This window comes from Eublepharis macularius, chromosome 9 (genome assembly GCF_028583425.1).
Source record: "Eublepharis macularius isolate TG4126 chromosome 9, MPM_Emac_v1.0, whole genome shotgun sequence".
NCBI classification, from domain to species: domain Eukaryota; kingdom Metazoa; phylum Chordata; class Lepidosauria; order Squamata; family Eublepharidae; genus Eublepharis; species Eublepharis macularius.
Genome location: NC_072798.1, coordinates 63,518,049 through 63,542,968, shown reverse-complemented (window position 1 = coordinate 63,542,968; position 24,920 = coordinate 63,518,049). Strand labels below are relative to the sequence as shown.

General features: G+C 42.3%; 1 protein-coding gene across 4 annotated transcripts in view; it reads right to left on the bottom strand.

Moving 5' to 3' along the window:
* The window catches only part of CPM (carboxypeptidase M), a 45,946-nt gene extending 34,230 nt beyond the window's left edge, over window positions 1–11,716 (bottom strand). Inside the window, exons 1-2 of one of the 4 annotated variants that reach the window (XM_054988958.1) lie at window positions 11,651–11,716; window positions 11,264–11,420 (exon numbers count right to left, since the gene is read on the bottom strand). In XM_054988958.1, the coding sequence (XP_054844933.1) occupies window positions 11,264–11,417 (154 nt within the window). In that variant the 5' untranslated portion in view covers window positions 11,418–11,420; window positions 11,651–11,716. Of the gene's footprint in view, window positions 1–11,263; window positions 11,421–11,525; window positions 11,604–11,650 lie in introns of those variants that run through there. The other 3 variants (XM_054988960.1, XM_054988957.1, XM_054988959.1) reach the window with 3 other exon arrangements.
* Window positions 11,717–24,920: the final 13,204 nt, after the last annotated feature.

Here is a 24,920-nt window from a genome sequence, read left to right as displayed (position 1 = left end):
TGGAAAAGTTCTTAGAATTACTTGTGAAAGCTCCTTTAGTTTATGTCTGGAACGTACCAGAGACAAAACAGAGCATATGTGGAAGAGCTAATTGGTTACAGGCTCTTTTCCTACATGCATTTCTAAGTTACCATCAGAAACATGCAGTAGACTGGAACTACTAGGGAGAGTACCATTTAATATGTTCCATGTGATAAAACAGTCAATAGATTAGATACCTCATTTTATACCAAGAATGAGAATTTGTTTACATGTGACAGGAAATAGGGAGCATTTAAGTATAAGTCACTTTCACTGTCTCTTATGCTATATTACATGTGTAATAGGGAGCTATGCAGAGATCCTAGACCTCTAGAAACACCTCACCATCAATTTGCATGTTATAGCATAACTGGGATAAGTAGAGCATTCATGCTTTTGTTTTCCTATAATTTGTAGAAAGCTGTCAGTCTGGAAAGACAAATAGCTAGCTGTAAAAAGGAAGAATGATACATTGTTCAGGGACTTTTTAAAAAAGTCTTTAACTATTGGAAACTATATATAGGCCTTGGATGAAGGTGGTAATCCCTTGCAATGGGGTTTATTCATTTGTTTTATGTATTTAAAATATTTATATGTCCACCTTTCTCCTGAGCAATTCAGGACCCAAGGTGGGTTATGGTTGTGCAGAAGTAAAGATACGTTAAAAGCTAACATATGCTTCCTCTGACTTTTACAAGACTCCTAGGCAAAGTCAAAATCTTGCTCAAGAGTAAAAACAGTGCGAACTCTGTATTCAGCCTGCTGAGTCTGCACCACAGTAGACAGTATCCTGTGAATAGAACTGAGGATTCTTGAGCCTATGCATCCTGTTTACTTTCAAACAATGCAGCAATTATAGGGACAGTCTGACATGAGTCTCCCACGCCAGCATGAATCTGTTTTTTTTTTAAAAAAAATATATGAAAATACTATATTTAGAATGACATACTTTTCACAATCAAGATTTTAAAAGAAAAACATAGTTTGATTTCAGCTGTTTAAAAATTAGCAATTTAATGTTATACTGTATTGTGCGTTAGTATGAACTAGGCCAGGGATTTAAAAATTCACCATGTAATTTGGCAAGGGAAAATGGTCTGCCTTTGTGGTGTTTTTCACTTAGGGACATGCATGCGTAGTTTCTCTATTGCTGTTGTGGCTGCCAAAAGAACAGCGGTCACCTCACCAGTACCACTCCATAAGTCTCAGGGCTTTTTCAGAGTTGTTTAAAATCAGCATCTAAATATTACTATATTAATATGATGTTCTAACAATATGTGAATTCCCAGCTTTCCTTTTTTTAAAGTAATGAATTTCAGAGATATATACCTTTTCTCTTAAACCTCTGCAATGAGAAATAAAGACTTATTTTAAAATAAAAGATGGTAATTCAGAGAACCTGTCACCTATATTGTTATTATGATATCAATCTAATGATATTCAGTTGCTGATTTTTTTTAACTGGGGGAAGAAATGGTTAATGGCTGCTGTGTGGGCATTGTCTAGAAAATCTGAGCTTTCCTGCCCACATGGCAGTCATCCAGGCTTTGGTGCAATCTTTTCCAGAACTTTGGGGCAAAGCCGTTTGCAGCAACCAGTTGCACCCTGACTATGTGAAAAAAATAACCACATAGCCATGATACTAACACAGCAACTCAAGACTTAAAGCAAGAGCCCCTCATAACTGGTTGTCCTGTTGGGTTCAGATGTTTCCTCCAAGCTTCCTTTGGGCTTAAGTTCTTTCCCAAGATTTCTGATTTACAGAAGCAACTTTTGGCAGCCTTTGAGATTGCCAACATACATGCACACAGTAAGTTTTTCATCATTACATTTCACCTGGTTGATTTGCAATGCCACTGAGCAGGTGTGCATTTATTTTAAAAGTGAGTAACCATGGAAGAACTCTAAGTAAAAATCAACTACAAGTCACACACACAACTCCAACGAATATTATGAACCCAAAATTACTTCCAAGTGAATGTGTCCTTTGTTACATCAGAGAGTTGCTATTGTTACCATGGGTCAGTAACAAATTCCTGAGGGGTAGCTATGTTGGTCCGCTGCAGTCCAAATAACAGAAAATGTTGCAACACCCGAAGTTATTTTGGAATAACCTTTCATGAAACAGAGTTCATTTAACCAAATGCTGGAAATGTTACATTCATCAGGCATTCGACAAAATGGGCTATGGCTCACAAAAACTATGCCTCAAATAACTGTGCTAGTATTTAAGTAGGCAGAGAGTTCAGTTAGCTGCAATGGTCCAAAGCAAAATCCCAAACCAAGGAAAACGGAATCATAACTGCCTGCCTCTGTTTTGGAAACTGTGACATCAGAAATCGCGCCACAAGGCTGCCAGCATTCCATGAGTGTTTAAGACATGGGGAAATGGCCAGTGTCAGGTTGCACACTTGGCCTTCCAGGTAAAACAACCCCCCCTCAAAACCTGGAAGCATCCATTGAAAATACAGAAACCACCAGTTGATCAAATATTTCCCTAGCACCAATGCACAGGTCCCCTAAGAGGCTGATCACAAGGGGAGATGTGGTAGCCATTATGTCGCATTAACAGGGCCGGATCTAGGGTTGCCAGTGCCCAGGGCACCCCAAGCCTGGCTTCCCGCGCGCACGCAGTGCACACATGCTCCTGGCACTGCATGATGATGTCATTTCTGTGATGTTATCCCACAGGGCGGAGCGTGCCGCCAGCACAGCAAGCTGGCTACCCTGGCGCACAGTGTGCTGTGGAGCTGGCGGCGGCAGCGCGGGCGGCTGGGAGGCCGCCCATGCCATTCACCTGCCCTGCTGAGCGGGTGGCCGGTTTGCCCCGCACTCCCTGTCCTGCGGGGCAGGTGAATGGTGCAGGCGGCCTCCCCCCCTCCACTCAGCTGCCCGTGCTGCCGCCGGTGCGCTGCCGGCAGCTGTGCCTGGCGCTCCCTCTTTGGCAGTACCAGGGGCAGACTACTCTCCTTCCCCCCCCACCGTCGATCCAGCCCTGCACATTAATAATATTGTACATAAATTTCAATTGATTCAAAAGGTAAAGAACAGGTGGAAACCAACTGAAGGTGTCTCAGGACTCCTTGTTAATGTGTCAGTAACCTTTATAAGGAAATGGAAAGATAGAATCACCTTGTGGTGATGTTCTGGGCTCAAAACTGGTCATATAAAACTCCTCCCAATCCTTGGCCCCTTTCACACGGGTTAAAGCGCCATTTCTGAGCAGTTGCCAAGATCACAATGGCTTCGGCTTTGCACTCGCGCATTTTACACTGCAATAGTTTCGATTTGGCATCCTGTCTTTTGTTTCATACTCAGTTCGAAGCCCCAGTTCAGTTACGGGCTTTATCTGCTTCAGAATTTATGTTACCTTTTTTTTTTAACGTTTGCGCATGTGTTGTAACATTATTACATTACCACTTTGTCTGACTAAGAAAACCCACCCCTTCATCTGCAAAAAGGTGTTGTGAGAAAGAACCTCTGCCTTGCCATTGTTATGGTCTCTGACCGCAAATAAATAAATTCAAATTCAAACCTCTGACAGGGTTCTTTCTCTACCATCTCGGCTCGTCCACTCAGCTCCCTCTCACTGCTGCCAACTCCCCTTGCTCCCCTAAATGCACTCAGCAGCCAGAGGGAGCAAAGCACGCTGGCAGTGTCTGGGGTACACCCTTGCACTGAGGAGCTTGGAGTCAAGCGGGGGAAAAGCTGAGTGCACCCACCCCATCCTAGCTCTTCTGGGGCTGCAGGCGGGGGGGGGGGGATGGATCGCACGAGCACAGGAAGCCAGCGTGGGACTCATGTCACACATGCCTGGCTGAGGCGCTCCTGCTGCTGGGGCACAACTGGAAGCAGCACGTGCTGTCTCTGAGCCCAGCTGAGCTGCAGCTGCTGTAGCTTCCCTTTCTCTGCCTTGAGCAGCTGAGGCCGCCCCGGAGGGGCTTGGCTGCTCCTTGCAGGCAACGAAGCTGCAGAGTGCTTTTAGGAAAGCAAGGGGAGCTGGCGGTGGCAAGAGGGAGCTGAGTGAACTAGGCAAGATGCCTAGAGAAAGACCCTCTGCCAGGGAGAAGAGGGAATCTCCCTGGCAGAGTTTCTTTCTCGCTACACTTCCTGTGGACCCTGATGACTGTCCTCCACTCATCAGGCGTCTCGTCTGTTTTGGCTCACAGGCAAATCAGTGCAAGGGGGGAAAGGGAGGGAGGGTGAATATAAGCAAAATGCTTACCATTAATAAATCTTTATGAAATTAAGCACCAAAACGTTACTGTCCTTTATAAATGCAAAAAAAAAAAATTGCTGAAAAAGTGGTCGGGATGCAGAGGAGGGTGGGTGTTATTAGATCCATACAGACAAATCAGAGCAAGGGGGGGGGAAGAGGGGGTGAGAAGAGACAGCTTACTATTAACAAACAACAAATGAAATTAAGCGCTGCCACGTGAGGCGGAAATGTTACTATCCTTTGGAAATACAAAAAAAAATTGCTGAAAAAGTGGTCGGGATGCTGTGGAGAGTGGGTGTGGTTAGATGCCCACTGACCAATCAACTAACGAGGAAAAGGAGATGGGGAAAAGAGAAGCAAAAGCTTTCACACTGACATTAATCAGGGCAGCAGCGACTCAGCAGCTGATTCAAAATAAAAGTCAAGGCATGTCCACAGGGAGATGCCTTGGACAAAGTCCGGTGCTGCATCACATGACTATCTTGCAAGTGTGAAACCCCTACAAACATGAGAAGCGAAACAGGTACTGAAAACTCTTTAAAGACCCAGTGTGAAAGAGGCCCTTCAGTGCTCAACACTGGAACCTGGAAGAAAATTCCCTGAAAACTAATGAAAGGAAATGTGTTTAGGATCTCAGCCTAATTCTTTTTAATCAGAAGCTGACACTGAAAAGTGGGTACGTAGATTTAGCCTTCCCCACATTCTCATTGAAGGAAGAAAGCCAAGCTTGATATATTAAGATCTCTCCAAATAATATCAGGCATGCCTTCTCATCAGCTCACTCTGCCTCAACAAGGAACAGTAGAATTAAAATACAGTCCTCATAAATCATGCATGTAGATGCTGTTGTAACAAAAGAGAAGCTAGAAAGGCTTCCCATAGTGAAATAGTTAATGAAGCCTACAACACCCTATACTTTGCAGAGAGACAGAACTTCAAAAGTTATCTGGGTCAAATTATAACTGTTGCTTAATCTGATGTAAGGCCTGGAAGCAATGTACTGTATCTTAAACAAAAAGGTACAGCTAATTTTTATAGACACCAAAAAGAAGCAGGTTTAAACCTTCAAGTACTACTCATGGCGCAGAGTGGTAAGCTGCAGTACTGCAGCCCAAGCTCTGCTCACGACCACTTGAGTTCGATCCTGGTGGAATCCGGGTTCAGGTAGCCGGCTCAAGGCTGACTCAGCCTTCCATCCTTCCAAGGTTGGTAAAATGAGTACCCCAGTTTCCTGGGGGTAAAGTGTAGATGACTGGGGAAGGCAATGGCAAACCACCCCATAACAAAAGTCTCCCAAGAAAACATCGTGATGCGACATCACCCGTGGGTCAGTAATGACTCAGTGCTTGCACAGGGAACTACCTTTACCTACTAAAATAATATGAGTAATCTCCTATAGTTAATTTAGTTAATCCAAATAATACTGATCATAGATGATTAATGACAAAAGTATCCCTGCAGTCTCAACAAAGAGAAAGGGATCAGAGCTCCCACTATGAATACAAAAAATACTGCTGAATGCGTGGCACCTAATTTCTTTTCCTCTCTATGCAGTTTCTTCTCCTGTTGTTGCTTTTTGCATGCGTAGTGGAGAACTCAATACGGAAACCTACCGCTGCACAGATGTCACCCTCTAGTAGATTGGTCTCACTCTCTTTCAAGATAGCTTAATCTGTCCACACAGGTATCTGAAAGTTCTGAATGATTTACAGAGCCATCCTAAGCACAGTTATACCCTTCTAAACACAATGACTTCAAAGAAGGATGTAACTCTGAACATTCAGAATACATAGCATGGTTTGTTTCAAAGGCTCAAAAGTATAGCAAAGGCAAATCTTTAAATCTCATCCCTTTAGTGAAGTATTGCTCGTTGGCAAAGGCTCCTTGCCATCTCATCTAGATGGCATAATCTTATACACTAATAGCCCTGATCTGATGATAACTATATCTGGAAATTGGAGCCATGTACAGACAAGATAGATCTTCCTACAAACCTGAAAAATGCCTGAGGTTTGCAGAAAAATCTGAAATCTAAAAAAAATTAAATAAATCCCAAAATGATAAAAGGGGTGCCTGCAGCTTTAACCAGAAGCTCTCAGTGGCTGTTGCTAAGCAACCATAACCAATATTCCAGGCTTGGTTTTTGTCAGTAAAAGCCAGAGGGAGGGGCAAGATCCTTGCCAGGGCTGTTTTGGTCTTTGCAGGAGGATTCATTGGAGCCAGGCCTAGTAGCAACTTGACACCACATAACTTGCATGACTCACCCACGCCTGCCTGCTTGTTTCTGTTCAACAGCATCCCCCCCAACAAAAGTCAGTGTAGTGTAGTGGTTAGAGTTTCAGAGAAGAATCCAGGAGACCTAGGCTTGAATATGCACTCTGCTGTGGAAGCAGCCTAATTTACCTCTCAAGGTTGTTGTGAGGATAATATGGAGGCAAGGAGAATGATGTCAGCTGCTCTGGGTTCCCACCATGGAGAAAGGCAGTATATAAATGAAGAAATATTGATGAAGATGGGAGCAGATAACAGGTAAATTGTTTAGTGGGTTTGAAAGAAGGACATAGGGAAAGGTAAGCACATGGAGCATATGCCAGGAGGAGGAAATAGTGTGGGGAAGGGTATACAGGAAAAAGTGAAGCATCCCACACAAGTCCTTGCAGGGTCCCCACTATGCAACTAGCCGGCACCATACAACTGGGCTATAGAGGAGAGGCTGCCAGGGGAGAAGGGGAAAAGGTGAAGACAGGGGGCAGACAATGGTGGGAAAGAATGAGAGAAGAAAGCAGGAAAAGGGGGAGATGCTATGGGGGGCAAGGAAGGAAAAGAGGACAGGTGGGGGAAGGGGAAATGAGATGTCCCTCACATGTCCTTATGGGTCTCCACTTAAAGGTAAAGGTAATCCCCTGTGCAAGCACCAAGTCATTACTGACCCATGGGGGGATGTCGCATCACGACGTTTTCTTGGCAGACTTTTTGTTACAGGGTGGTTTGCCATTGCCTTCCCCAGTCATCTACACTTTACCTCCAGAAAACTGGGTACTCATTTTATCGACCTCAGAAGGATGGAAGGCTGAGTCAACCTTGAGCCACCTACCTGAACCCGGCTTCCACCAGGATCGAACTCAGGTGGTCGTGAGCAGAGCTTGGGCTGCAACACTGCAGCTTACCACTCTGCACCAAAGGGCACAGGGTCACCACTTATTTCTATCTTATTTCATGATCCTGCGAGGTTTGCATGTTGGCTTACATAGACGTTGGAGTCTTGCCTAGACAACTGTAGCCCTATTTATTCAAAGCAACGAGAGTTAGGGCAATTCCACAGGGACCTTTACCCTGGACTCCTGCCTCTCCCCGCCCTACAAAAAAACCCAAAAAAATGCAGCAGGTTTTTTTCCAGCTTTGGCATTAACTCCTGCAATCATTGGGTTTTGCCCTGTCTCAGAAGGCATATTCACCAAACTACTCTGATGTGATCTGGGATTATTGTACTCAAAGTAGGATTGGTCATCATGTGTATGAGAAGGTGTGGGTTTCTGTACCTCCACATCCAAATCTGGTACCATTTTCTGTTATTTTTTCCTCATTGGTAGGCTTTTTGCCAAATTTTAAAATATCAGTAGTAAGTATATCGCTATAATATCACACCATCATAGCAATATACCCACTACAATTTTTTCAAACCAGCAAAAGCACTGCAGTATAGGATGGGAAGGGATGGCAGATGTGGGGGGGGGACCATAGAAAATATTCCTGTGTGAATGCTCTATAACTACTAAGGAAAGCAAAATTGGGAATTGTCCCCATGTGGAAGCAGCCATACTTCCAAGAAAATGCTGTTAAGATTAAGATGTAAAATCAAAATGGAGAAAGTGTTAAAATCAGTCAACATGAACTTTCAGGAACTGTCATTTGTTTACATTTTCCTCATTATAGTTATTAAAGTTTATTATAGCACACACATACATGCACATACCAAAGAGTTCCATTATGATAGACAGAAGGCAGCTGCAGTGGGAGTGCAACAGTGAGTCTATGTCAATGGATACTGTACTGCCCAGTGTTGAAGACAAGTTTGGTTTGTACCACACAAGTGAATAGCAGAAACAGAGAAAGTGCATTCACTTCAATAGGGAAAAAGTAAAGCAGCCATTTGAATGCAACCTCTAGGGAACAAGCGGGTCTCTGCACTGGAAGCACATTGTGACCAACCTACAGAAGCCAGGTTTATAAATGCAATATGGGCTAGCAAAATTTATTCCAACATAAACTTTTGTGAGTCAGAGTTTACTTCTCTGAATGCATGAAGTGTTTCTAAGCTGGATGTGTTTTGTAATTTTAGCTTCTCTGCCTTTCTGTAGTTTGCAGCTTTTAGTATAAATAAACCTGCCTAACCAATGTACACTGCATGTATCAGATGATGTGAGCTCTGACTCCTAAAAGTGTATAATTTTGTTCATCTTTAAGGTGCCACTGGACCTCTAATTTTGCTACTACATACTGAAACAGCTACCCATCTGGAATTGTATTTCTTTATTTAATCTCTCTGACTTCAGGCTGTCTTTTTGTTCAGTTTCAGTTGTGGTTGACAATAGCATTCTGGAAATGTTTGATGGTACTAGGCTTGGTTACTCACAATGTACTATCAGCTAACATGCATAAACAAATACATTAATCCGTACATAAGCAAAGGGCTGTTACCAAGACTTTACAGAAGTGGAATGGCACTTCTGACCTTCAGGGTATGATGCAGGTCTTCACATTGATCCAAGAATGAAAATGTTTTAATTTGTATTCTGGATTAGTTCTAGACATTGAATAATGTAGTGATATTTGAAGATTAATGAGTCGCAATGACAAAGCCACTGTAGCTAGTTCCCTGCTTTGACATGTCTACATCTGTGCAGTTACAGATTATGCTTTAGCAAAACCAAATGAAACAGGATTATACACACAAATGATGTACTTCTCAAGAATGAATCTTTACACTATATTCTTAGAAAACCTGCATCATTTACTAAAGAAAAGCTACTTGGCCTTAATTTCACTACTATATTTGATAGAACATAACACAGGGTAAACCTGGGCCTAACACAGCTTCAGTTTATAGCAGCTTGCTCAACCAAAACTTAGCTGTTTACACAGAAGCCATTAGATAGCTACCTTGAAGTATGAAAATGTGCCTTAACTACCACTGTGGTATAGACACAGCAATTATTTTCTAAGCCAAAGAATAAATACATAAGACTGACTGGCAGTCAGTAAACTAGGTTGTTTAAAAGTCAATTCTAGTTTGAATGTTATAGGGAAATTATCATTAATAGTTTTCTGCATTTAAATAAACCACATCTTACCCAGGGAAATCCTCAATTGCTGATTTCTTTTCTTTTTTTTTAATGCAGCAACTAAGAGCTGTCATTGTCTGGAGAAGCAGAGGGTGGTGGATGGAAGACAGTATTTCTTCCCCTAGCAAGGGTTTCTTGAGCAAAGCAGCATAGATATTGTTTTCATTGTGTGTATATGGGTGAGGGAGCAATAAGGTCTTCCAACCAAACATCTAGATAAAATGGAAGCCCTCCTCATCCAGAATTAATACAATGGCATAAGGAAGGAAGACATCATGTGCCACCAATAAAATCACAGGCACTAGCCAAAAGATGCCATTATACTCAAACTCCATGCAGTACTTCAACCTTCAATAGACCTGTAAACTAGGGAGATAATCCAGTTAAAAGCACAGCAATTAAAAATACTTTTTAAAGTTTATAGTACTTCATTTATACTCTGTCTTTCTTGCCAATAGTATACAAATCAGCTTACATCACTCTTCTCTCCTCCATTTTTTGGTTAACAGTTTGTAACTGGCCCAAGGTCACCTAGCAAGCTTCTATGTCAGAGCAGGGATCAAACCTGGTTTGCCAGATCCTAGTCTGTCACTCTAGGCACTTTAAAAATGAAACATCATCAACCTACCTCAAAATGTTTTGGCTGTCATTTGCTCATTCAAATAAATGAGATTCTGTCAATATATGTCTACACTCCTGTTCTAAACATATGTGAATCTGATACAGAAGAAACCATGTGCCTCAAATCTATTGAAATTAATTATTTCATCCAGATTCTGGCATCACCATCTTCCTCTGAATTGAAAAGAGTCCAGTAGCACCTTTAAGACTAACCAACTTTACTGTAGCATAAGCTTTCGAGAATCACAGTTCTCTTCGTCAGATGCATGGAGGGTAAGAAGAAACTGGTCAGATATATAGGTGGAGAGAGGAGGGGGGAGTAGATGCAATCAGCAGCTTCTGATAATGAAATCAGTTACTTCTAATAATGAGATAACCATTCATAGTCCCTATTCAATCCAAGCCTGACTGAGTCAAATTTACATATGAATTCCAATTGCATCTACTCCCCCCTCCTCCTTCCATCTATATATCTGACCAGTTTCTTCTTACCCTCCATGCATCTGACGAAGAGAACTGTGATTCTCAAAAGCTTATTCTACAGTAAAGTTGGTTATTCTTAAAGGTGCTACTGGACTCTTTTCTATTTTGCTACTACAGACTAACACGGCTAACTCCTCTGGATCTATTCCTCTAAATTGGGGCCATTATGTGAATGTGGTAGTACAATCCTGTACAGAGTTATTCCAACCTATTGGCTTAGGCTGGAGTAACTGTGCAAGATTGCATTGTAAATGCCATTGGTTTCAGTGGCAATTCTACTTGATGTACATTGGACTAATAATACATTGCTTAACGACAGTTCCCAAAAATGAACAGGAGTTGTAAAGACTAACAAAGTGTACATATATAATGTTTGCTGTGAGGTACCACTCATTGCATCAGGAGACGTGAGCCCTAGTCCATGAAAACATATGGTGGTGGAATAAAACTTTAGTCTTTGAGGTGCCATAAGACTCCTCTTTATTTTGGCTACAGTAGAGTCACAGCTACCCCATGCAATATTTCCCCAACTTAAGTTCTGTATCTACAACAGAGCGCATGAAGAGACCAGCCCTACCTTCCACGGACTTGCCAATGCTATACAAGTGAGTGATGGACGAATGATTCCTATGCACCTCCCTCAGAAAAGCTTCCAGCTCCGCAGTGTGGTGGTAGCTGAAGTCCAACCCGGCCACCAAAGGAAGCGAAAGTACAAGGCGAAGGAGGTCCATCTTCTAGGGAAGAAACAGAACCAGTTAATAGCGCGAACGAGCAAAGCCCCGAGCGACACCGAGCCTCCCTCCTCCTCTCCTTCTCTCTTTCCACAGTAAAAGACTAACAGCAAAACAGGGCGCCGTTGACTAACTTGCAGGGCGCAGGGCTCTCCCAAGTTATGCCGCGGGAAGGCGCGAGCCTCGCCTCGCCCCGCGTCACGCGCCTCTTGCGCCTTCGCACCCAGCCTCACCTCAGCCGCTTGCCCGAGAGCTCTGACTGGAATCCTCGCAGCGCGCGCCGCTCTGCCTCCAGGAGTGCGAGGAGCTCGTTAAAGGGCGCCGCGCCAATCTCTCCGCACGAGCCTGTGAACCTGGTTGGATGAGTGACACGGGAGCCGTCCAGTCCAGCGAGGGGGGACCCGCCCACGGGGAAAGAGGGGCCACTGGCGCGGGCGGCCGGCCGGGCGGCCCCAGGAGCAGCGCAAGGGCAGGAGCGGGAGACGGTCAAGCGCTGTAACCGGCGGCAGGAATCTCACCCACCCCCGGCCCTTCGAGTGCGAAACTGTAACTAGGAAGCGCGAAGGATGCGATTATCGTTGCACCGAACGCTTCAAAACAGCCCTCGAGTTACCATGCACGTTTGAAACCAGGGGCGGCGAGAACCCGTGTTGTTATCCCTTCATCATACCCATTCTGTAAAAGGGAAAAGGGGAAAAATGCACTAGTCAAAATTCAAACACAAGAAAGAAGACGTGGAAAGAATACGTTTCCAGCAGCTGCTACTTCAATTTTGCCTTCTGCGAAATGGGACTAATCAGCATTATTTTTTCAAAACGGTCTAACTATCCGAAGGTGCTGGCACACAAAGTGTGGGGCTAGCTGGCTTGGAGGAAGGTGTGGAAGATCTTGATGGTTGGTTGGAGGGTGGAGTGAGCTCATTGACCTCCCCCCACAGCCTTTGAATCATTTGCATGGAAGCTCCCATTATGAATCTGGGAGTAGCAGTTGGCCACATGCGCCCAACCAACCGCCAAAGTTGCTGAGAGAAACTATGGGTACAGAATTCTGGGACCCCGGTCACTCTGGGGGCCATGCAGCTGGTCAAATCATGAGATCTGTCCTAATATAATGTTCAGGTTGTTTCTGGGTGATGTTGGCGGTGGGCAAGGAGAGATCTTTGTCTAAAGGCCTTGGTAGCTCTCAGAAGCCCTACCAACTCCAACCCCTTCAGAGAACTTACAAAATGTTCCTCAAACTGTCCCTAGCTGGTACATTTCATTGATTTCAGGATTTCCACTCTAACACATTTTTGATTTTATAATCCCCCTCTCAGTTTCAGTATCCTATGGGCTGAAATAGGATATAGATATTTAAAAGAAAACTGTTTTTGATGGAGGAAGGGGGATGTACTTAGAAATTAAAGAACCAAGTTTTTGGCATTTGAGAGCCTATATTTATCATAAGCTTATCAGCAGACAAAAAGGATGTATAGTTGTATTCTATTAATCATATAGAATAGGTGCAAATTGCATTTTAGAAAGAGGACTAGAATTAAGAATTTATCTGCATTCCCACACATCTCAAACGAAAGGTCCTTATAAAATGTGCACACAAAGGCATTTGCTTATACAAGTTATCAGATGATCTCTCTGTCACTTCTTTCTAAGGTATATATAACACAAGAAGAACGCATTTATAACATCAGATGTTTTGCCCTAATATGTGACCCTCCCTGAGGTTAAGAAATACTGTGTTAATATCCAAGAAATTAGATATTACCAATTTATGAAATTAACAAACCCAAGAAATTTACACTAGCCTGAAAGTTAGTTATGTATTTATTATTAAAATATGTATAGCTTCTTGTTACAGAAAGTAGCATATGTCATAAAATATTAAAGCACAGAGTATAAAAATATTAAAATATAGCAACAATAAAATTATGGCAACAACAATCTGGCAAACTAGAAAAACAAAGACTCATTAGCAGAGGGAACAAAATCCAGTCAGGCTCACCCAGCAAAACATCAGCCGGCCAAAGGCCCAACGAAATATTTTTATTTGTCTTCCTAAAACTCAAAAGTGAGGGTGCCGCACACGTCTCATGGGAGAGGAAATTCCAGAGTCTTTGTGTCACCACTGGAAAACTCTGCAAGTCACTCTCTGCCTGACCTCCAGTGATGGCAGTACACGAAGCAGGGTCTCACCCAGTGATCTCGGGGTCTGCATCAGTTCTTATTGAAGAAGGCAGTCTTTCAGATATCCTGGTCCCCAGCCAACACTCTGAATCAGGCCCCCAAATCCACAGGAAGCCTTTGAGTTCATATAACATGATAAAAGTGATTCACCCTAGACAGTAACCCTAGATAGAACCAGCTAAAGTTTCCAAGAACTTTTTAAAGGCAGCCCCCTGTAAAATTAAATTTGTTATTAAGTGAAGCATGGCCCCTAGGTCAGACTGTTCCAGAAAAAGTCACAATTGTTATACAAGCCAGAACTGATCAAGGCACTCTTGGCCACAGCTACTACCTGACTATCCAGGAAAAATACCAAATCCAGGAACACCCCTAAACTACAGACTAGAAGAAGCTGTGTGTCATCTCACTAATCTGCTGAACCTCAAGCTAACTGCACCTCCATCTTGTTTACATTAAGCTTGCAAACATATCTCTGAGGCGCTGTATAAGAAGAGAGTGACAGGGTGAGAATGAGGAAAGCAACTAGCAGATAGGGTCATGCTATGACCTTTTCTATACTGGTGGCTATTGACCATGAATGACACAGCATAATACTGGTGTGATGTAGAGCAGAACCACAAGTGACAAAAGGCACAGATTGGACACTTGTCAGCTCCCCTCAAGTTTTGATGGGAAATGTAGGCAGCTTGGCGGAATGTTGGACAAGTGACAGTTGAAAAGTCCATTGGACAGCAGTCAGAGAGTCAAGCTGCGAGACCAGGATGCCTACATTTCCCATCAAAACTTGAGGGAAGCAGACAAGTGTCCAACCTGTGTCAGGCGTCACTTGTGGTTCTACTCGTAGTTGTAAGCAGCAAAGCAAAACCAGTAGAAACAAGATAGCATGGCAATGGGGTTGGTAACCTCCAGGTGGGGCCTGGAGATCTGTAATTTCAGCTAATTTCCAGACTACACATATCAGTTCCCCTAAAGGGAGTGACTGCTTTGAAGGGTGGACTGTATGGTATCCCATCCATGCCAAAGCCCCTCCCCATTCCAAACCCTTCCTTCCCCAGTTGCCACCCCCAAATCTCCAGGAATTTTCCAGTCCTGAATGAGCAACACTACGTGGCCAAGCTGACGCTCAGCACCAAAAAAATCACTGTTCCGCGGTTGCCCGCCAATCACCATGTTGTACTCACATGATGTTGGCCTTACACACACTCTCTCTAGGCAGCGACATGTACATTCAGTCCTACAGTTTCTTGTAAACCATTTTTAATGTTGACTTGATACAACTTACAAACAGAAAATTAAGCTGTTGAGGGTATAATGATGAGAAGAAATAAAAGTATGGCTGAGAGGGAAAGACAATGCAAAGCCAGACCTTTTGGCTCTCATAAAAGAACTAGTCTAAACAGGAACTACTGTTCTCCCTAGGAGCAATTAATCAATGCATGGTGACAAACAAGAGGGCCTGTTCAGTCGCTAATAGATCCACCTAGAAGAATTTAAGCAGTGCTGAAACATAGAAAATGGAGCGGGGGTAGCGCAATATAACAAATATGCCCCGTAGAGATAATAACAGATGTCACAGAACTCAATACAATCCCATAATGTACGAAAAAACAGGCAGGGAGAAACCATAGCACTCCTCATTCACAAACTCCCTGATAAAGTGGACAAGAGGACAACAGCAGATACTTGCAGCCACAAGGTCCAGAACTCACCTCAGACAAGGGTTCGGATCTCCTATTAAGCCTTGCATTCACCTTTTTGTCACATAAACAGCCAGGGCTAGACAAGGAAGTAAGGAATACCATTGTGTTCACAACAGGCACCCCCTCCATAGCCTGTTGGGTAGTGGGCAGGCACATCTGTGGATAAGGCCCTATGAACAAGGGGGAAAGGACACTAAAACAGCAAGCTCTCATAGGAACCACCAAGTAGTTTAATGGAACTGAGCATTGCAGGAGGAGCCAATTGTGTGTATGTTGTGGCGGTTAAGTCCCATTTTGGATTGATTATATCACCCACCATATGGGCTCTACCATATACAGTATATTGAGGGTGTTATATGTAGAGTTTTATTTTGGTGAGAAAACATAGGCTGGTGTAGAAGTCTCAGGTTCAGTCCCTAGACGTGGTTGTTTCCCTATGACTTGAAAGAGGGATGTGTACACAGGCACAGCAAAATAGTGCCGTGCCCTTCTGAAGTGATTGATTTGTGGGATTGTACCCCCATTAAGAGGGATTTCTTTTAAGCATTGTGCTGAGATAAATTTCATTTTTTGCCCAGTCCCATTCAGCCACACCTGTCCTGTGAAGGGAGCTTTTGGAAATCTAGTTGGTCTTTAAGGAGCTATTGGACTCGAATCTTGCTCTTTGACTGCAGACCAACATGGCTACCCCCCTGAAACTACATTCACTACTTGCTATTGTACCAGCAGGTCTTACCACATTTATCTTTTTTATTATAATTTTTTATTTCAGTTAATAAACTCATAAACATAAAACATGAGCTGCAATTGTACAATCATCTAAACCAAATATGCCATTGTCTACAATAATCTAAGTCATACATATTAAATAAACACAGTCATCGGTATATATACCCAAATAATTTGTTTTTTTTGGTGACTTCACATTCTGTTATTTTTTCTGTTTCTTCTTGTTCTGCTTTGGTTGCCACTAATGACATTATCTTGTTTTTCTTTTTATTCTATTTATATCCAGAATTAATGTCAAATTTGTTCCATTATGTATTTCAAAGAAATGTTTGGTTTTATTACTAATATAGCAACATCATCCACATAGTTTTGCTTCTTGTATTCTTCTTTATCTTCTTTTATTCCAGCAATTCTGATGTCTTGTCTAATTTTTATAACCAATATTTCCATTGCCAAAATAAATAATAGTGGTGATATTGGACAACCTTGTGGATTTCCTTTTCTGTTTCGATTTTCCCTGTTAAAGAGCCATTTGCTAAGATTCTAGCTTGTTGGTCTGTATAAATACTTTGCATGCAATTAAAAAATTTGGTTACACAGTTCAGATTTTGTAGTACTTTAATTAAAAATAATCAAGACACTTTATCAAAAGCTTTCTCTGCACCCAAAAACATAAATGCTATTTTTCTCCTTTTCTACTTGAATACTCAATTTTATTCAGTGTCTTACCACATTTATCAACCTCCATTGCTTGATTTATTCACAATAGTAGTAATGAGTGAGAGTCGAGACTACAAATCTTTGACTTTTCAGTACATGGTGAAACCCTCTAAGAAACGTATGGATGTTCAATATTTCCCCTGATTCACTCAGGTTTTAGTGCCATGCTTAACATGATATTAAATATGAAGGTGAAAATTTACTTGTCTCTTCAGCAGTTCCAGCAGTTGAAGAGGAAAGGAAGGGTAAGTGTTCCATGAAGATATAAAAACAAACCAACTCCACTTTTCTTCTTGTAAATCTGTCTCACTGATTCTCCATCATCAGTTTGAATAACAAACTAGTTAGCCAAGCGGTACAGTCTGCATCAACCCTGATTCCAAACATGGGATCACATGATCAACAGTAAAATGACAATTTTAAATTTGAGCATGTAGGCCCCGTTTTGGATTAACCCAATAAATGTCCCCAGCATACTTAGGAAAGAGGTTGCTTTCATTCATTCCCTGTAGAGTTACAAGAGGAAAAGCTCATTATAAATTCCTTTTGTATGAGAAACACACAAAGATCAGCAAAGGACAATGACAAATAACTCCAACAAGAGTTGCAGTCAAGATCAGAAAGACTGACATTGATAACATTGTGATGGAAGTGGAACCTCTTCATTTCCAGCAATGGAAAATTACCTTTTATATTGCTACCGCTAGGACACCATGAAGACTGGCTATTGAAAATACCCGGTACTGGAAGGAAAAAAAAAGGATCACTATTATGCCACGCAGTGACAAGTTAAGGCAAGCAAACATACTTATATTTATGTGCATTCACATAAGGTAGTTAAATCATTCTCCAGTTGCCTTGTCACAAAAGCTTAGAGCCCTGGGACATACATGCAGAATTCGTAAATTTTGGTTCAGGAAAATAATGTAATGCTACTAAATATAGACTAATCGCTTGAGGAGTTTCATTTTCCCATTGAGATTGTGAAATTGGTTAAAGGAGGGGTAATATGACTAATAGGCACCATTCAAACTGAGATAATTTAAACGCATTTCACAGTAGAGGTGAAGGTGAGTGGGAAGACAGCACACTTGCATGTTGGCCAAGTACACAACAGTAGGCAGGCTGCACAGACATAAGGTTGCCAACGTCTAGGTGGGGCCTGGAGTCCTCCTGGAATTACATGATCTCCAGATTATAGAGATCAGTTTGCCTGGAGGAAATGGCCGCTTTGGACAATGGTTTCTATGCAGGGATCTCATTCTCCCAGTGCGGGTGGCGGATCCCTTGCTTTCACCCTCCACCCCTCACCACCATTCACCTGACCAGCGGGGGGGGGAGGTCCTGGAACAGGTGGCAAGACAATGTCACTTCCAGGGCACACTCCCAAGCACACTCCAGGGGCAGCACAACAACATCACTCTCAAGAGTGATGTCAGCGTGCCACCCCGAGAACACTCCCATACTTTGCCACAGGTCAATTTTAACCAAAATCAGCCCACAGCAAAGCACATGTGCGCCCCCACACCTGGACAATGATGTCACTTCCCAGAAGTGACATTATCACGCAGGTGCAGGATGCAGAAGTGTTTTGCGCATGCATGAGAATCATGGGAAGGCTGGAAAAGTAAGCACCAAATCCCCTGCCTCTCACTGGGAGGCTAGGGGGACCTGGTAACCCTATTTCTATAGCAGCTTCAGATAATGGATTCTCTGACATCAAATTCTCACTTAACTCCTCCCTTCTCCTCCTCCCTCTTTGCCCTCCCAGGCCCCACCCATGAATCTCCAGGAGTTTTTCAAACTGAAGTTAGCAACCCTATGGAGATCTTCATACACAGACCTACTAAACAGAAGGTTGGTGCTACATTGCTCCCTATCCCCCAGGTAGGATATTTCTAGATCAGCTTGCTAAAAGTGTGAGAAATACAGAAGCTGAATCTTCTTGGACAAACACAGAAACAGAGGATGCTCCTAGGGAAGGTTTTGAGTTTTTACAATGTGGAGGAAAGCTAGATTATAGAAGTCTAAAGGCTTCTGACCTTCTAAGTATGTTTGTATATAAGAAGCACACTTCACCAGTTTTTTTTAATAAAAAGAATCAATAGTAAGAGCCACTGTCACCATGACAATGAAAACTGATTCATGTGTGACGCTCCTAACAGTATGGATCTTCTTGTGCCCAGGAAAGCAGATTTCCTGGTCATCACCTGTTATGAAGGCAAAATTCCTCCAAAATGTTTAGAAATCAGCAAAGAGCTAAGGTAACAAAACAGATTTTCTGAGCTCAACCTTGAAAACTTTATGGGCTTCAATTTGATGATTTACCAACTGATTGATTGTTACTCAAGCAAGTATTCAGATGGTGCATTTCTAATACATTGGCACATATTTCTTCCCATCAGTATAGAAAATATACTAGGAAAGTGAGAGGGCATGACTGAACCTTTGCAGTGCTTTGGCAATCCTAACATTGGATTTAGAAAAGAGGATGGCAGGATTTAGAAAAAAGCAAGTTGCTTATACCAGGTACCTGCCAAACAGAACACATTGAATCTAATAATAATAATAACAACAACATTCAATTTATATCCTGCCCTTCAGGACAACTTAATGCCCACTCAGAACAGTTTACAAAGTATGTTATTATTATTATTCCCACAACAACAAACACCCTGTGAGGTGGGTGGGGCTGAGAGAGCTCCAAGAAGCTGTGACTGACCCAAGGTCACCCAGCTGGCTTCAAGTGGAGGAGTGGGGAATCAAACCTGGTTCTCCAGATTAGAGTCCCATGCTCTTAACCACTACATCAAACTGGCTCTCTGAAAAGTTGTGTTTGTGTATTGCTGTATGTTTCATATGACTAAAATCTTGAGGTTCGAGATTTGCATGTGCAGATTTATGCATGCAGTTAGAGCTTGGATGTGTTAATCAATTGAATACAGTCCTAGCAAGCCTTATGGCAAGTGTGCTAACTTCACCACAGATTCGGCAGGATTGATACGGCAGAGTAGAGGAACGGTTGGATTATTTCAAGATCAGGATTGTGTTTATCAGAAATGCACAGAACATGCTGTGAGGGCCCATAATTTCTCTGGGCCTGGAGCAACCCTGTAACACGTAGAAACATAGAGCTGGAAGATATCCCAAGGGTCATCTAAGTCTATCCCATCCCATCTCATACATACAGTCTAATGTGAAAAGAAAAACATTTCTAAAAGGATATAAAGAGATCATATTATGATAAATGGTTTGCGTTGTTTCTAGGCCCAAGTAAAGTTTATCTTTCCACCTCACCACCATGTTTAGGCCCTGCATGCTCCCTTGTTTTCCATTTCCCACTTCCTGCGCTTCCAGATGAAGGCTAAATTGCCAAACAAGTGGCATGGAAAGTTCCTTGTGGAACTAGCTGAAGTCTTCTAGAGAAGGTGTGTGTGTGTGTGCAATTTAGCCTACACTGGCTGTGAATTACATAAACTGATGAACTGAATTTTAACAACCACCATTCCTAAATTAATCCGTTTTAGAGTGCTGGAGAAGAGAATACATCACAGTTTGTTGTGCTACACTGGTATACTCGGAAGAATTGCTGCCAAGAAAGACATGGTAAAAGTTTTTGTCCTCACAGTACACAGTAGAGTTTCCAGTTCTGAGTTGGGAAATTCCTGGAGACTTGGGGGTAGAACCTGGGGAGGATGGAGAGGGGAGGGACCTTAGCAGGATAGTATGTCATAAAATCCACTCTCCAAAGCAGTTATTTTCTTCAGAGAAACTGATCTCTATAGTATGGAAATCAGTTGTAATTCTGGGAGATCTCCAGGCCCCATTTGGTCCTTAGTAATTCTAGTACACAGACAGAACCCTTACATGTCTCAAGTATGTGCTGTTCACAAGTTTCAGGACTGCAGTCTGTCTATTCCTTTTTTTATGAAATAGGCTTAAGTAAAATATTTTTAAAAGATCCTCCTTAAAACAATTCAGATGTTACAGAGCCAAGCTACAAGTGACACCTTACACAGGTTGGACACTTGTCAGCTTCCCTCAAGTTTTGATGGGAAATGTAAGCATCCTGGTCTTACAGATTGGCTCTCCATTACAGCTGCAAGAGCAGGATGCCTACATTTCCCATCAAAACTTGAGGGAAGCTGACAAGTGTCCAACCTGTGTCAGGAGTCACTTGTAGCTTGGCTCTCAGACACATTTCCTGCATTTCCTGTACCATATATCTTGTCTGCTGTTATGAAATCACACAAAATATTTTGTTTTTAAATTTTCAGTTCAGGAGCATTTCTCAAATCCATTTCTTTGTATTCTTTTCTTGTAGTTCTGCCTATTATGTTCGCCTCATTTAGAGGAATGCATTACAAGCTTAACTACTCATTGCCATAATATTTTTGACCAAAAATGCTGAGAATATACTTCCGCAGGTGCTTTGTTTAATTTAGGAGGGGGTGCTTTCTGGGTTTATAAAATAAGGGCACGATTAAGGCAGAAGTTAAACACCTTTTAAGTCCTATTGCTTTGGTGAAAGAGATAAGTGTGAAACTTGTAAGTGCCTTTGGTTTAGTTGGAGCATACCACAGAAATAGTTTATACTGTGTCTGTGACTTGGTTGCTTTGTAGTTTAAGCCTAGCATTTTCTAGATCTTACACTGATAACCCAGTGAAACTGGATGTAAATCTATTTAATCCCTTTGAATGCCATACCATAGTAGCAACCTAAAAGGAATCCTTAAACAATGTATGCCAGAGTAAACGAATGAATGAAACAAAGGATAAGATAAATGCCTCCTTTGCAGTAAGTTATAGGCTAATTATTTCCTATGATGATTTAGGAAAACTTGCCATTTAAAGAAGTTCCTGTATTATACATTGTATTATCTAGGAAAACTTTTGTTACTTTCTGCTACTTGAGACTAAAACAAGACCCTCTAAGATGTTGCGTTTCATGGCATTAATTTTTAAAAGTTCAGATAAACAGAAGAGGTAGGTAAAGCAATGAGTTTCTTGCGCAACATACTCAGCTGCTTTTTTGTTAAATAAGTGGCTAAGTAACAAGTCTATACTTTATCCTAGTACACACATCAGGTAGTATCAGATAACATCAAGTATGTTTAAAAGGTGATGTCCCAGCACTCATCAGAGAATGATGTTATGCTGTGTAGGAGACAACAGATAGAAGAAGAGAAATCTCTGGGTTAAAAGTTTTCATTGGCTGAACAGGACAAAGGTTCATTGAATCTCAGTTGATTATATATGTGTGATGGGCACTTCCCCATTACTGGCTATGAAAAGGACTTCTGCTTGTTCATAACACTTTGCCCTGCCAATGGCAATCTGCAACTTTCCCTCCTACATAAACCACATGTCGTACCTAATATAGATACATTCATACTTTGAAATTTATCTACAATGCAAATTGTGCCAGCATCTGGTTTAATTCACTGAACATCATGTCTAGTGTCAGTATTTATCTCCTTTGCCATTTTCACCATTGTCAGAGAGCACATGGATGGGACAGTCCACTTTGTTAAGTAGGGAAAGGGTCATACAGTTGTCTCCGCTCAAGTGGTACCATGTATGACTGTACCCATTCATCCATGCCAATGTTAATTCTGATGCTTATGTTCTAATGCCAGTTATTGTAAACATAATCCTAGTGTAACCCAATTTCCTGTTGCTAGTATTCTGACTGTTTCTCAGGCTTTCACAGGTGGCTATCTGTTGAGCTCAACTATTTACGACCTTGGACATTCCCTCAGACTATGATATGTCTCTCTTCTTAGTGGCGCAGCAGGATAGCACAAATATGCAAAATGTTCTCACACCGAAAAAGCGGCAAGGAATTGTTTGGGAATTGGGAAGGGAAAGAAAAGCAGGGTAGAAAAAGAGATGTAATTTTCCCATGTTGCCATTCTTGTCAAACTTCTACTTGAGCTGTTTAGATGCCTACCTTACTCCTAAGTAGACCTTTGGACCTGAATATGGAAAAGATCTGATTTCTGAATAAAGTCATTTAACCAAGGACCTGTGTCTTGCTTTAATGATCCAGGGATGTCTGCCATATCCTGTCATACAGAGCCTGACACGTGGCTGCTTAATTTGGTAAGTGAGATCATGTCACATTGAAGGGTTCCTCTGCCACTCACTGCTGTTGAGGATGGGGCATAAGCCACCTGATAAGGTGATATTTGGTTTTTCATCTACTAACCCTGAGCATAACTCTAGCATATTTCTAACTAAAGATATAGTATTACATTATGTATTGTTTCAATATCTGCAAAGGCATTAAGAGTGCAATCCAGAACAAGCCCTTTCTGCACCAGAAACATAACACCTTACTATCCCAGAAGTCAAGCCAGAAGGCATGGAAGTGCCTTGTCTGGGCCCTTTCACACCTCTCATGTTGCGTCAGTGTGGTGCCATTCTTTTTGGTCTCAAAATGGTGTCAAAATGCATCGAGATTGATGAGTGCCGGCATTTTCATCACCGATGCCGTCACTGATGACATCACAGCACCAGCCCTTCTTTTCTTTTTTCTTTTCTTTTGTACAAGCGATGCATCACTAGAACAATTATTTCCTGGTTTTCTCCCTCTCAACCGATTGGTGCATCAATCCTATGCTGGATTTTTTAAAAAAGTGGAAAAGAAAATGGAGAGGAAAGACAGGAAGGGGAAGAATTGAAAGGAGGAGGGACTGGCTGGATAGACAACAGTGGCCAATCACAATGAGGTGGGTTGGCAGAGGGTGGGAGGTTGGCAGAAGAGGGTGGAACACTAAAAGTGGGATGAACAGTATGCAGGGGTAAAGCAAACTTTTTAAAAAGTTACGGTATAAGTGCTCCCAGGAAAGTCACAGAAAAGTTGCATAGTAGCCAGAGTGACTACTCATGGCATCACATTGGGTGCCGATGGTCACGAAAAGAATGATGCAGTATGAACTGAACCAGCGAAATTGGCCCGTGCAGAAGGGGTTACAGCTGCACCCTTCTAAAGCCATTGACTTCAGTAGACTTAGAAGGGTGTAATTTTGCTTAGGAATGCACTGTAAATGAACTTTGAGCCCATTTTATACCCTTGTCCTGGTTGTGCCAGGTAAAGTATCTCTGTTGCTATACTCCAGTTATCCCACTGCAAGCCTGGATGCTGTACTTCATTTTGGTGATTTCCAAGCCCTCCTCTCCACCTTTTATCACTGCTGGCCTATATGCCATTTTGCCTTACAGGATTTAAACTAGGGAATATGGAAAGGGTAAAAATTTAATTATAGATGGAGTTCTAATGCAACTCCCTCCAGCGCATGGTTGAGTATTATCACAGTAACTACATTATCTTCCCAGACAGGTAAATCTCAAAATGCAGAAATCAGGGATATGGTGAGGAATCTTTTGAAAAGTGAGAAATGGGTCTTATACATAAGAAATATCAAAGCACCTTTGGTGGTTAATTTGTCACTTTCCTGGATGAACATTTAGTCCCTGGAACCGTCTATTATAACCAGGGCTTTTTTTCAGCAGGAATGTGGTGGAACAGAGTTCCGGAACCTCTTGAAAATGGTCACATGGCTGGTGGCCCCGTCCCCCTGATCTCCAGACAGAGGGGAGTTGAGATTGCCCTCGCAGAGGGCAATCTCAACTCCCCTCTATCTGGAGATCAGGGGGCGGGGCCACCAGCCATGTGACCATTTTCCCTGAGGGCAACCCACTGAGTTCCACCACCTCTTGTCCCAGAAAAAAAGCCCTGATTATAACTGTTGTCCGTTATTCAACATTATCCCCACAGCTTTCTCATCTCTCTAAGGGTATCAGTTAGCCATCCAACACACACAGCAGCAAGCGTGTTACCATCCCTACTGACCTGCATAACACAAGTGAGGCCTACAGCAGTGACGACAAGGAAGCCAGATATTCCAGTGTGAAGTAGCAGATTTGTTCTCATAAGGCTGCTAATCCTTTTCAGAACACGTGACAGATGGAAATAAAACTAGTACAATTGCACCCAGCACACGGATGCAGTGATGAGAAAAACTGGCTGTTACTCCTCTGTCGTGTAGCTTTCAAAGATACAGGGGCATCTCTGGCAATCCCATGTTTTCTACCGTTAGTTCTCAAATGCCATTATTCAGGGCTTTTTTTCTGGGAAAAGAGGTGGTGGAACTCAGTGGGTTGCCCTC